Source organism: Eubalaena glacialis, chromosome 3 (genome assembly GCF_028564815.1).
Source record: "Eubalaena glacialis isolate mEubGla1 chromosome 3, mEubGla1.1.hap2.+ XY, whole genome shotgun sequence".
In the NCBI taxonomy this organism is placed as follows: Eukaryota; Metazoa; Chordata; class Mammalia; order Artiodactyla; family Balaenidae; genus Eubalaena; species Eubalaena glacialis.
Genome location: NC_083718.1, coordinates 59,935,861 through 59,949,296, shown reverse-complemented (window position 1 = coordinate 59,949,296; position 13,436 = coordinate 59,935,861). Strand labels below are relative to the sequence as shown.

The 13,436-nt window shown below is 38.0% G+C and overlaps 1 protein-coding gene across 1 annotated transcript in view; it reads right to left on the bottom strand.

Annotated features, from left to right (window-relative positions):
- Positions 1-13,436, bottom strand: part of SLC9C2 (solute carrier family 9 member C2 (putative)) — a 92,827-nt gene that overhangs the window by 62,078 nt on the left and 17,313 nt on the right. Inside the window, exons 8-11 of the mRNA XM_061183785.1 lie at positions 10,274-10,373; positions 8,418-8,561; positions 5,756-5,924; positions 3,488-3,569 (exon numbers count right to left, since the gene is read on the bottom strand). Coding sequence (XP_061039768.1) covers positions 3,488-3,569; positions 5,756-5,924; positions 8,418-8,561; positions 10,274-10,373 — 495 coding nt within the window. The remainder of the gene's footprint in view (positions 1-3,487; positions 3,570-5,755; positions 5,925-8,417; positions 8,562-10,273; positions 10,374-13,436) is intronic.

Sequence of the window (13,436 nt, the reverse complement as noted above, 5' to 3'; positions counted from 1 at the left end):
TTCCAGAAAATTACCCAACTATCCATTTCCTTTTGGGTGTACAGCTCAACGTTTTCTGACTCAAGTGCTAAAGAACGTCTTCTTAGTTTCTTTTTGTTCCCTATAGCTAGAAACGTGACTCACTATTCAAAGGCATCCAATCAGTATTTCTCCAAGTATGGAAAGCTACCTGTGTCTACAGGTAAAGGAGCTGCCTATTAAATTATGCAAATTCCTGAGCTTTACACCATGTCTGGAGAATCAGAGTGGCCTGGGAATTTGCATTTTAACAACTTCTCCAACTGATTCTTATACATAATAAAATTTAATGGCCACTGCAATAGAGATCCCTCAAATTCAACATCTGTTTCCTGGCCAGCAAATCTACATGTCCAAAACTTGTAGCAGTTTGTATCATCTTGAAGTATCACTTTGAAGTTATAGATATGAGGCTTGCTTACCAAAAAGAAGAATTTAATTAGTGAATGAGCTTAGCCTACTCATTCAGAATTCCATCTCAATAAAACTGTTCTCATTAAACAACAAGGTTCTACTGTATAGCACAGGGAAATATATTCAATATCCTGTGATAAACCATAATGGAATAGAAGATAAAAAAAGAATGTGTACATATGTATAACTGAATCACTGCTGTACAGCAGAAACAAAACATTGTTAATCAACTACACGTCAATTAAATAGATAAATAAATAAATAACAAAACTGTTCTCTCTTCATAATTGCATATGAGATGTCTCATAAAGAGTTTTAAATGTTTCTAAATGTTTCAGTTTAACTTTATTGCATTCTCTACAGGACACTGTGGTGCGCTGTATTTCAAATTTTCAGGGATTCAGAAAGGTTTGTAATCATATCCCTCTCGGTTCTCTATGGTCCAGAGCAAAGATGCATCTGACTGCCATGCTAAAGAGTTAGAATGTGTCAGCTTTGGATTTAAAATTTCCATGGCTGAGAGCACACAAGGAGAAAGTTTATTCATTTGCCTAATTACATCCCACCCATTAGGATGGAGGAACGGCCACTTTCCAGTTGCTCTGGGGAAACATGGGTATAAGTGGACCACTCGATGGCACCAGTACATTTGAACAAACTCCTGTGTTTAAGATGATCCTGGACGAATATGAGGATGGATCTCTCTCTCTCTCTTTTTTTTAAAAATATTATTGAAGTAGAGTTCATTTACAATGTTGTGTTTAATTTCTGCAGTACACCAAAGTGGCTCAGTGATATATATATATATATGTATATATAATATATATACATATATATCTATATATACATACATACACACACACATATATATATTCTTCATATTCTTTTCCATTATGGTTTATCACAGGATATTGAATACAGTTCCCTGTGCTATACAGTAGGACCTTGTTGTTTATCCATCCTATATGTAATGGTTTGCATCTGCTAATCCCAAACTCCCAGTCCTCTCCCCTACTCCCTTCCCCCTTGGCAACCACAAGTCTGTTCTCTATATCTGTCAATCTGTTTTTGTTTTGTAGATAGGTTCATTTGTGTCATATTTTAGATTCCACATATAAGTGATATCATACAGAATTTGTCTTTCTCCTTCTGACTTACTTCACTTAGTATGATAATCTCTAGGTCCAGAGGATGAATCTTTTAAAAGCATTAGACCCTATGGAAGAAGTTGGTCTGAAACTCTTCCTGATAAAACTCAATTTTGTCAATTACCTGTTAACATGCGAGTGTCTCTAGAAAGGATGAGCACTGATTCTGAGGATAAAGTACTTGCCATACATGTTTGTTCCACAACGAAAATTCTGAGGTTCAGTTAATACAATTAAAAAAAAAATTGTACGGGAAGAAAAGGAGAAGAAAAAAATACTTCCATGATAGTAAAACCTCTTGCTCTTGCCTTTGAGTATCAGAGTAAGAGCAATGTCAAGAAAGCAAGCATGGGAGAAAACCAGATGTTATATCATAAGCAAAGAGAGCAGAGTGGGTCTGGATCCCTGAAAGCCAAAGAAAACTGGTGGGAAGGGAGGTGTGAGCAAACCTTCACGGATCGAGTTAACTTTACTCATGCTCCAGTGTAGGCTTTTGCTGATCCAAGCTCTACTTTCCACTGCAAACAAGAGCAAACCCATAATGTGGGGAGAAGGAGAGCTGCCAAAAATCTGCCCCATTTACTAGTCCTATTCGCATATTGGGGCCATGGACTTTGAGGTAAGCTATCACAGGAAGTTCTGCAATAGTGTGGATGGGGCACAGTTTCAGGAGTGGGCAGAACTGTGAAAAGACACAAGCAGAGGGGCTAAATTCACCGGGCCACTTCCCTCTTTATAAGAACTCTCCTTCAGCATTACCCTTCCTTGACCTCTCACCAGTTCCACGCTTTCCAAGAAACCTTCTGATTACTAATTTGATTTACCAAGGAAATTGGTATTTAGAGGTGAATACCCTGAATAATGATCACAATTATTTCTGACATAGAAAGAAATCATCCTCATTATAAATTAATAAATTGATTTTCTGCTGCATCTATATCCTCCTGTGAGTGCAATATATGTAAATTTCCAGCCTTTTGATTAATTCTAGATACCCTGACAAAATCAGGTCTCTGCACCAGCAAAGCTGAGGACCAGGCCATGGGACACTGGAGGATACTAAGGCCCTACTCTAAACCTTTGTGCAATCCCACCCTGCCCTTTCTCTCCCCCTTGACTCCACTGCCACTGATTATCTTACCCTGATTTCTCTACTGATCATCAGTCTATTTGTGATTTTATTATATTTATGTATTTTATTATCAACAGCTTCAATTTTTTTCTAGAAATAGGCAACTGTGGCAGAGCCTGCTGACTGCTCCCAATATTCATTCTCCCCTTCTTCCTTTAACAACAGAATCTCTGAGTTTTGGCTAAGCACATGGCCAGTCAGTTAAGATAATATTCCCCAGCTTCCTTTGCCCATGTGTGCCCATGTGCCTAAGTTCTGGCCAATGGACCGTGAGTGGTAATGATATGTACAACTTCTGGATTGTGCCCTTAAAAGGAAGCTGCTTACCCTCCATTAACACCATCACCACCACCATCACCCCCGCCCTATTTTCCCTTTCTAGTTGATTGGATTGAAGATACAGTGGCAGTGAGCCAGCATCTACCCTGCAGACAAAAGCAACACCCTGGGAAGCCGAGGAGCAACAAAAGAGAAGGATCCGAGATCTTTGGACAACCTTGTGGAACAGAACCATCCCACTTTTCTGGACTTTCTGGTGGAGGGGAAACAAACAAACAAACAAACAAAAAAACTTCTGTCTTGTTTAAGCCACTGTTAATGTGGTTTCTGTTAAACTGGCTGAATCAATATCCCAATTCATACATCATCTATAAATAGGGAGTGAATGAAAATGAGTGATTTCATAATCAATTCCTTGAGCCCCATAAGAAATGTCTCCACCACCCCCCCAACAATAATCTCTTTGCATTACTCTCCCCAATTAATTAGACTTTACCTAATGTCCTGGCTGAATAAGTCATCATGTATGAATTTATTCCCATAGTCATTAATGATATTACTTGTACATACAATATAAACTGAAAAACAAAACACACGGAGTCAAAACATTAATAAGTTCTCCAAAGGGAATCATTGTTCAATTAACCACCAACAAAATTCTACCTTAATCCACATTTTAAAATCCTGCCTCTGATAAGAAGAGGCAAAAGGGTTATTTTGTGGACACTGCTTGAATATAATCCACTGGGGTAGAAATCAGTTTTCAATCAGAGTGAGAAAAAAAATAGCTTTTGTAGTTTCTGGGAGGGATAAGGACACTGAGAGAGGAGCTCTCCACGGTTGCTGCCATCAACAGTGGCCGTGCAAAGCCTGCAAAGCCTGCAAAGCCAGCACGGTGGTTGATTCTCAGACGTTGCTGTGGAACCTGCGGGGCTGGGGAGCAGCCTCGGCAATGGCAGGCAGTGGTGACAGGGAAGTGCACCTGCCACAAGCATTTACTACAGCCATACGAGAAGCTCTGAAGAAGCAGACAGGAACTGCGCTGGGGTCAGGAGAGGCACCGTGCAGAGGCAGAAGCAGAACCACATTTGTAGGTCTTGGCTCTGCCATTTACTAGCCATGTAATTTGAGGCCAGTTTACCACTCTGAGTCTCAATGTCCTTTACTGAAAAATGGAGTTAATAGCAGTATGTCTTCAGAGAGTGTTTCCCAAATGACTGATCACAATAAGCACCTGAAATGCTTCTTAAAGATAACTGACTCCCAGGCTTATTCCCTGCAGATTCTGATTCTGTAGGTCTGGGATGACATCAAAGGGATTCTTAACAACAAACAGATTTGGGAAACACTGAAAAACGATACTCAAATGTTAGTTAACATTTCTTTGACTTGGTTTTAGGCCAATTCCTTGCACAAAAGAAAACTGAAGGAGCTCATTATTCTTTTCCTCTGGAACATGGAAGGACCCAAAGTCCCTGCAAAACCACAGGTGTGTTTGAACTCCAAATTAATTCCCAGACCATGCCCACAGATATGAAGTGTAAATCCTCAGGAAAGATGGTGAGGACTATGATACTCCATTTTTTAAAAAGCAACATTAAAAATAAATTCTTTCTCTTTGGGGAGTTAGGGTACCTGAGTTCTTTCACTAACATGCGATTCTCTTTATTTTAGTTTCCCTACATACAAGATAGAGAGGGTGATAGTTGCTCCCCCCAACAAAGATATTTGAAAAATACTGGGCTCCTAGGGTCTTCTAGGACAGGAGTAAAATAGCAAAGAAGAGAAAATTCTGAACTTGAAGTTGGATACTATCAAGAAGCTCTGTACATCTACCTCCAGATTAAAGTTCCTTGGGAGGTGGGTAATGTTCTTAATTTACATTATTCAAGTGTTCTCCCTCCCAGGAGCTGGTTTGGGGTTCATCTGACTGGGAAGTGGTGGGGGTGTCCTGGGGATTTCTAGAAACTTCTCACAACTTCTCCAGCTAGCTCACAGAGTACTGTCATGAATGACGAGGTACCCTCATGCTGTCCACAGATGCTCTGGGCTCTCTGGACCTTCCCTGGAGTCTCACCAACGCTGCCACCACCAGACTGCCCAGAAATCCACTGGCTGGCCCATGGGGAAAAGGCTTTGAGAGAGTAGAAAGGAAACCGAGATTTGTCTTTCACTATGTATAATATAGTCTTCAGCCAAAATTTTTCATTTAGCCCTAAAAGACATAAATATGACTAGATCCTGAATTCAAAAATTTACAAAATCATTCTTTCCTTAGCATATTTAATGAGCATTTCAGTTTTTGCTCTAATAGCTATAGGAATTGGAATGCTCTAGATAAGGAATTATTTTTTTCATACCTTCTGACAGCTCTTGAAAAACAGCATTTATACGTTCAACAACATATGTTGAACATTTACTAAGTGTCAGGTACTTTCCTAAGCATCATTTCGATCCTCCACTGGAAACTGAAGTGCCACAAGTCTGGGGAACTTACCCAAGGCCACTCAGCCTGTGAATGGTGCAGCCAGGGTTCGATCCTAAGTGCACCCAACTCCCACAACTGGAACTGTTACTTGATTTTTGGTCCCTTTCACACTGTCAACATAAATAAACTTTCCCCCAAAAGTTCCTTCCTACTTAGAAGATTGCATTCTTCAAACCTAATTTTTCAAATGGTTAGCTTTATTATTGGGTACTATGACAAGTGCTACAAAACTAAAATGAGTAAATATGAATAATCATGGGATATGATTTTTCTTACCAGCTGTGGTGACTCTACTTTTTGTTCAGCCAGATTATGAATATCAGGAGCTAAGAGTAAGCTAAAAACTCCTTTAATTCCAGACCATGCTATAACAATTCCCCATCTCCAATTATACTCATAAATTGAATGCCTCAGAATAGGGCTCACTAATACAACAGTAAGTAACCTGTGGAGAGAAAAACATTTATTTTTATATCGCATCTTCTGTATTAATGTTATTTATGGATGATACTAGCTAGTAAATACTAAATTTCATGTAAAATTTTTTCAGAAAAGAGAGGACGATCTAGTTTATTGATAGGTTGTTCAAACTTTCTGAGACTAACCAAACCTACGATCTAAATTTTGCATATAATACTCAGATCTTGAAAAATAATGCTAGAAATTCTATACAAATATAAGAAATTATCATTAACACTAGGGTGTAGTGTTTAGGATCTTGGTAGTAAATTCCTGCAGGGAAACTTCTTCAAATAACATTAACAAGCTCCCTGGAAGGCCACAACTAGATGCAGAAATTAGACCACAAGGACCTGTAGATCATGACAAAAAAGTAAAATTATTGTAGACACTTTATTAACTTTAGCTCAACCAAATTTTTCTTGAGCTTCCACAAGAATCATACACTAAACGCCATGTAAATAATTTCAATTTGTGCTTCCTTTCTCTACAGATCATTTTGCTATAGGACCCTATGCCAAAATCTAGATTCTATCTATAGCAGACTTGCACCAAAAAAATATCAGTACTGTCCTTCAAGTGAAATTTCAGCAGAAATATAATTGACATGTTCTCAGCCTCAAAAAAGAAACTGCGTATCAGTCGCTTAATCGGGAATTTCGTAAGACAATTTAGAGAATTCCTGTCATTGAGAAACAGAAAATCTACAATTTGCCATCTATAATATATATAATTAATTTGGGCAAACTCCTCCGCCTTGCATTTAAAGCCTTTTGCAAAGTAATTCTTATCAACCTTTTCAGCCTTACTAAATGATCTTTCTCTAAAATACCACTGACTCCAGCCAAAATAGAACAATTTATGTCATTTCCTGATATCAAAAACAGGGAGGCAGTATAGCAAAGGCTCTGGAGTCGGTCTACCTGGGTTCAAATTTAGATGTCTTTTACTATGTAACCTTAGGCAAGTTATTTAACCTCTCCAAGCTTCAATTTCTTCATCTGCAAAATGGAGAAATAATAGTCATTGAACTTGCCTCAAAGGACTCTTATGAAGGTTCAATAAAATGAGGCAACATTCACAGGGCTTAGCAGTATGTTTAGAAGGTGGTCAGCACTTAACACACGTTAGCAATGATTATGACGTCCAGGCCTTTGTTTGGCTCATCGTCTCTGAAACATTTTTCTCAGCAAGTCTCTTACGGAAAGTCTACCCATACTTTCAGGGCCCCTTAGGATGACTCCCTCCACTAAAGTCTCTCCTCTAGTGAGGTGGAACCATAAGTTCACACAAGATCTCTGGCACTTACTAGCCATTTGACCTTGGGCAAGGCACCTTGCCTTTCTTGGACAGTTTTTTTTTTTTTTTTTGGTTGCGCAGGGTCTTAGTTGCGGCATGTGAACTCAGTTGCAGCATGCATGCATGCGGGATCTAGTTCCCTGACCAGGGATAGAACCCCGGTCTCCTGCATTGGGAGTGCGGAGTCTTACCCACTGGACCACCAGCGAAGTCCCTTGGACAGTTTTTTTTATCTATAAAATGGAGATAATAATTCTTATCTCCCAGTGTCATTATGCAGATGAAATGAGATAATGGATGCGTGCAAAAAGCCATGTATCTTTCTGCATACACTGAGACCAACCTCACCTTGCACTTGTGCTCCCATGGTGGAAAGAAACATAAATTGTACACCCACCCTTCTATGTGACAGTGCCTATCCGAGTTGCCTGCAGTGCCTTCACAGTCAGCAGAAGCAATGCTTCACGAGAACATCTTATAAAGTAAGCTCACTCAGCCAGGCCTAACCCGAGTGGAAATGACAATACTTTCAGAGACACTGTCACGAATTCTTATGGAAGACACAACTGCCACGTGTGGGCAATGTCATTCTAGAAATAGCATGTTCTTGGGAGTCAAGTTTAAATCCCAACTCTGTCCTCACAATCTGGGTGACTCCGGGCAAGTCTTTAACCTCTCTGGGGCTTCCTCTGTGAAATGATGCAGTAACACCTACCGCATAGGGCTGCATTAATACTAATGGCATAATGTACATGGTTAATGTTTAACAAATGGCTTTATCACAGTTATGATCATAATAAATGATGATGAAAGTCAACAAAATGTTAGGAGCTATTAATCTGGTCCAGTGGTGCTCAGACTTTAACAAGCATGTTGAAACAGTTTCCTGGATCTCAACTTCAGAGATTCAATTCAGTAAAATGGGATGGGCCCATGAATTTGCATTTCTGTCAAGCTCATGGGTTATGCTGATGCTGTTGTTCTGTGCCTTCTCATTTTACAATGAAAGCTTGAAGAGTAAATAGACTTTCCCTCAGTTGTGCAGCAAGCTATTGACAACAATACAGGTTTCCTGACTGCACGTCCACAGCTCTTTTTGCTATAACCCACTTCTTCTCAATTCTAATTCTGGGCTTGAGAACCTAAGTCTAGTAAGCAAACGTTAAATTATAATTCTTACCTTACAAAATTCACTGTTGCAAATAAGATGAACATGAAAACTAAAGTGTGAAACTGAAAATTCTTGATTTCTCCACATCCAATGACAATGCCAAAGAAAGTGTATATTAAATGTTGGTATACACATGAAAACATTATTAGAAACCTAGGATAAATGGAAAGGAAATCACATTTTAAGGGATGTGTTTTTTAAATCTACACGTCTAGCCTCACCCCCAGAGATTCCTGCTGCGAGACCAGAGCACAGTGCTTAGGGCATGGAGCTGTTCTGATTCCATGTGGTAACACACCTGGGTCTGGGCCAGGTCTGACTTCCACGAGTAGATCTCAAGTCCTGCCTCTTCTGGGTCCCCTCTATTCAGACCTTCCCTTTCAGAGGACTGGGTGACTGTGTCTGCCCCACAAACCAGTCTCCCTATAGGTAAGTCTCAAGATCTACACTGGGAAAGAAGCATTAGGAAGCCTCATTTTAGCTGCAGATATAAACCATGTTCTCTGATACAGCATTAATCCAATCAAGCAGATAGTCCAATTCTCTATCCGATTCCTGTCTCTTGATTCAATTGATTCAGAACTCCTAGAAGAAAAGGGTATGAGTGGGACCTCAAACCCCAAAGCTTAGTTTTATAAAAATTCAGAAATGATGGAATAATTGACTGAGTAGAATACTTTTTAAAATGTCTCCACAGGACCTTAAAAAATGCCTTACATATAGTAAGATCCCAATAAACATATAATTATTTACACTTATTATTAGTTTCTTACATAAACATGTCCACCACTTAACATGAGTGTCTTCTGAAAAGGGACTTATTTTCATAGCCCCAAACCTAGGATACAATGTCCAGGCCACAGGAGATATTAAGAGAGGATTGGTTGAATAGCTAAAAGAATAAACAGTTGAATGAATAGAATGAGTAATTTATAATGATGCTGACAGACAGCATGACTGAGCTCAGAAAACTGTCCAAATACAGACAAAAAGTATGTGTTCCAAGGACTAGTTATTCCTAAGCTTCTGGCTTTTAAAAACCAGTAAAGTATCATTCACATATACACAAAACTAGAATAAGTTACAGGTGCCATTTTTTTAAAAATTTTACCAAGTAGAGTTATAAAAAAAAAAAAGTACCGTCTTCCATGAGTGGAATTTCATGAGAGAAATTACATTTTAAACACCAAAAAAGTAGGAAGAACATAATTTCAGAACAAAGAATAGTCCTTTACATTAAAGCAATGAATCTTCATGGGAAAACTCAAGATAATGCTTATTTTTCTCATTTCAACATTTGTTTTCATCCGATGTGAGAATTTCTACACTAGACTATGATTTGGTGTGAGATAATTCTGAAACAATTCTATAATTTAGCGTAGTCGCTCAGAAAACGGCTAACTCATTTGTCTGAAAAGACAAATGGCTTTCCCTCTGTCCACAGATGTCCATATGACACCAGATGTAAAGGCTACATAAGAGTTTGCTGGTGTTGCATCTTTCTGCTACCTTTCTTTTCCAGCTCTTCCCATACTTGGATACTGTCATTCAGGTACGTTATGAAGGAAACAAAGGAATAAAGTATTTTTTAAACTTCCCACAATTCAAAGTAAATTTTTTATCAGAGAGTTATGTATAGAAAGTACTATGATCTCTGAGCCACTGATACATTATTCATAATAGGAATACCAATTAATGTCAATAATTGTTGGTAGCTTAAGTTCTTTTCAAATATAACTGGCAGTAAAATTAAAAATTAAAACATAGAAAAAAGTTATAAAAAAATTTTATTAGTGTTCATGAAGGCAGGACCACTTAAACACTTAATTTCTATGAGATCTATATAAAGTACACAATAGACTTACTTAGTAATTATTAACTCGATCCTCGGTTTAAAGCTTAAGGAATCTAAATTTAGTCCTACAGCGACTAAAGCAACCATACCTGACATTCCCAAAAATTCCACTGGGGAGAAAAAAAATGAATAAAATTAGTTGCATTCAAATCTGTACACTGAGCTACTTTATCTTGAGTGAAGAATTGCTGGGAAACTTAAAAGGGTAGTAGTATTTCTTGGAAAGTTGCTTAAAGGGATTGGCCTAATCCTTAGGATCAGGGGTTGACAAACTTCTTCTGTTAAGGATCATATGGTAAATATTTAGTCTTTGTGGACCATATGGTCCCAGTCGCAACTACTCAACTCAGCTGTTCTAGTGCATAAGCAGCCATAGATGATACGTAACTAATGAGTGCCCAATAAATAATAGACACTGAAATTTGAATTGCACACAATTTTTGCATGCTGCAAAATATTCTTCTTTTGGGGTTTTTTGAACCCATTTTAAAATGTAAAAACCATTCTTAGCTCATGGGCTATACAAAAAATAGGCATATTTGGCCCACAGGCTATAGTTTGCCAACCCCTGCCATAGACCATCCTTGAGGATAGAGCTAATGAAAAGTAAGTTTAACAACCTCTGCCCAGCACCTCAAGGACACTGTGCTGCATGTCCTAGGGGTTGTGGTCCAAGCTCAGTGCTTCCTTGGTGACTGCAGGTCCTGAAGCCTACGGTTCTTTTGCATGATACAGGCTCCCCTAAAACTGTAATTTTCTGGGCTCTAAACAAATGTGTAAATGTAGTCTGAGGCAGGTAAACCAACTATGAAGAATGTTTGAACACCATAAATACCAATAGTCCTAGCTGCAGAACCTTCAAATAGCACATTATAAATGTCAGACAGAAGGGAAAGTACGTGCAAGGTAGGAGTGGAAGCCCTTTGGAGCGAGGCAGAGCTAGTTGCCCTGGGAATGTGACCTCCCCTTTCTCCATTAGTGTCCCTGCATCTGTAAAACGGGTGTAAAAGAATAATGCCTCACAGAGTTGTTGTGAGGATAAAATTAGATAACATGAAAAGTGCTTGGCACACTTTTAGAACAAGGAATAAATGATCATCACTATTATTACGCTATTAATTATTTTTATATGTTCACCTTACTGCTTAGTAAATTTATACTGTTTATTCATTTGAAGAGGATTTTATTATTCTTTTGGTTTATCTAATCACTTAAATCCACTTTAGATTTCTTTTAACCTACTTATTTAACTGAATTTAATATAAATAACAAATGACAATAAAACCAGTGGTACTGGGAACTGTGGTAAGAGGGAAACTGTTTCTCAAAGTCTTATTTCCAATTCCCTATGACTCGTAGTATGGGATTTTAAAGCTTATAGTCTTTTTTAGTAACAACCACTACTTAGAGACAACATTTGCTATGAGGAAACCACTAAATAACTGTATTTTAAAACTGACATTATTTAGTATAATCCCAATGTTACAAGAACATATGGTGTGAATGCATACATTAATACATGTATGTACATTTATATGTATTTTTTAAAGATTGAGTACATTTAACAAAATGTATCAGTGGTTAAATTTATGACATAGGTTTATAGGTGATTTCTTCTTTGACTTTTCGGAATTTTTCCAAAACTCTACATGAACATGTATTACTTTTATAATTAGAAAAACAAAGTCTTTTAAAAATTACAAATGCTATTACATTAAATAGTGTTTTCAATGTTCAAGAAGGGGGAAAAAAGTCATAGAACATGTAATAAAGGAAGTAATTTTCATCAGCATAAACCCAAGTAGTTAAAAATAGAGTTGTAAAATTTTTCTGATTCAATGGAAAGAAACCATCACAGAAAACTGATGCCACAGGAAAGTGGCTCTCTCCATCAAACTCTCTCTCCTTCCTTCTCTGGCTGAGAAAAAGTGAAGGTCCTCCTACTAGGAGAATCAAAGGGATTTTGTCTACAAAAAACAACAGGATTCAGGAATGGACATTTCCTAACTAGAAAATATTAGGATGATGACTGAAGCCCTTTGACATTTATAGCCTAGACCAATGACATAACAAAAAAGAGTGAGAGCAATCAGCCCTGGCACAGGTAAGAAAGGAATGCATTGTTTGTAGAGAGTTTTAAAACAATAAAACTGACTAAAAGCTGTCTACTTTTTATTATCTCCATTCACCAGAAATTCTGACCAATGTCACTGGATAAAATATTCCTTCTGCTAGGACAGACCTCTCCCACCACCTCTCTTGCTGTACCTCTGGGCTAGACTTTTATATAACCCACCATCTTTCATGAATTATACACTGCCTTTTATACACTAAATTCACATTTTCTTCCATGGGCTGATATATTAATATTTCTAGCTGTACTACCTGTCAACCAACAATGCTTCAATATGTCTTTTTTCTGTGCAGCAATGTGTGTGCAATATTTTGACTATTTTATTTTATGAAAAAGAATGAATGTGTTGATACAAGTGATTTCTAAAAGCCCAAGTATTGTGAATTTAATACAATAGAGACAAAAATGTGCTCAAAGAGGTGACTCTCTAACCTCAATCAGACACTCCCTGGATTTAAGCCAGTTAACAGTGTGTTCATTAATGAAGGAAAAAAATAAAATTAGATAACATGACAGAAGTGTAACATTAGAGAATGTGTAAATGAAAATTTTACCTATGTTTAGCTTTCTGGCAATGGAACTTCTCCTTATAACTGTCTATTGCTGAATTTTGTTGTCAGGATCTGATTAAGTATAAGAGGAAAGAACTGCCTGAAATTGTTTGTAATTCCTGAAGCAGAGGAAAGTGTAATGGATGAGGGAGGGGTATTCATTTCCTGGGGCTGTTGTAACAGAGGGCCACAAACTAAGTGTCATAAACAAGAGGAATTTATTGTCTCATAGTCTGAAGGCTAGATTTCCAAGACCAAGGCTTTGCAGCAGTGATTCCTTCTGAGAGCTGCGAGGGAGGATCTATTCCAGACCTCTCAAGCACTGACTGGGAGCACCTCCATTAATTAGGAGGAAAGGGGAAAGGAACCAACATTTATTGGCTGCCCTACCTTGAGCCCAGTGGTATGCTGGTAAATGTTTAAAAGTGGCAATCGGGGGGGTAAAAAAAAAAAAAAAAAGCCCCAGTTGGTAGTGTCTGCCAATTTCC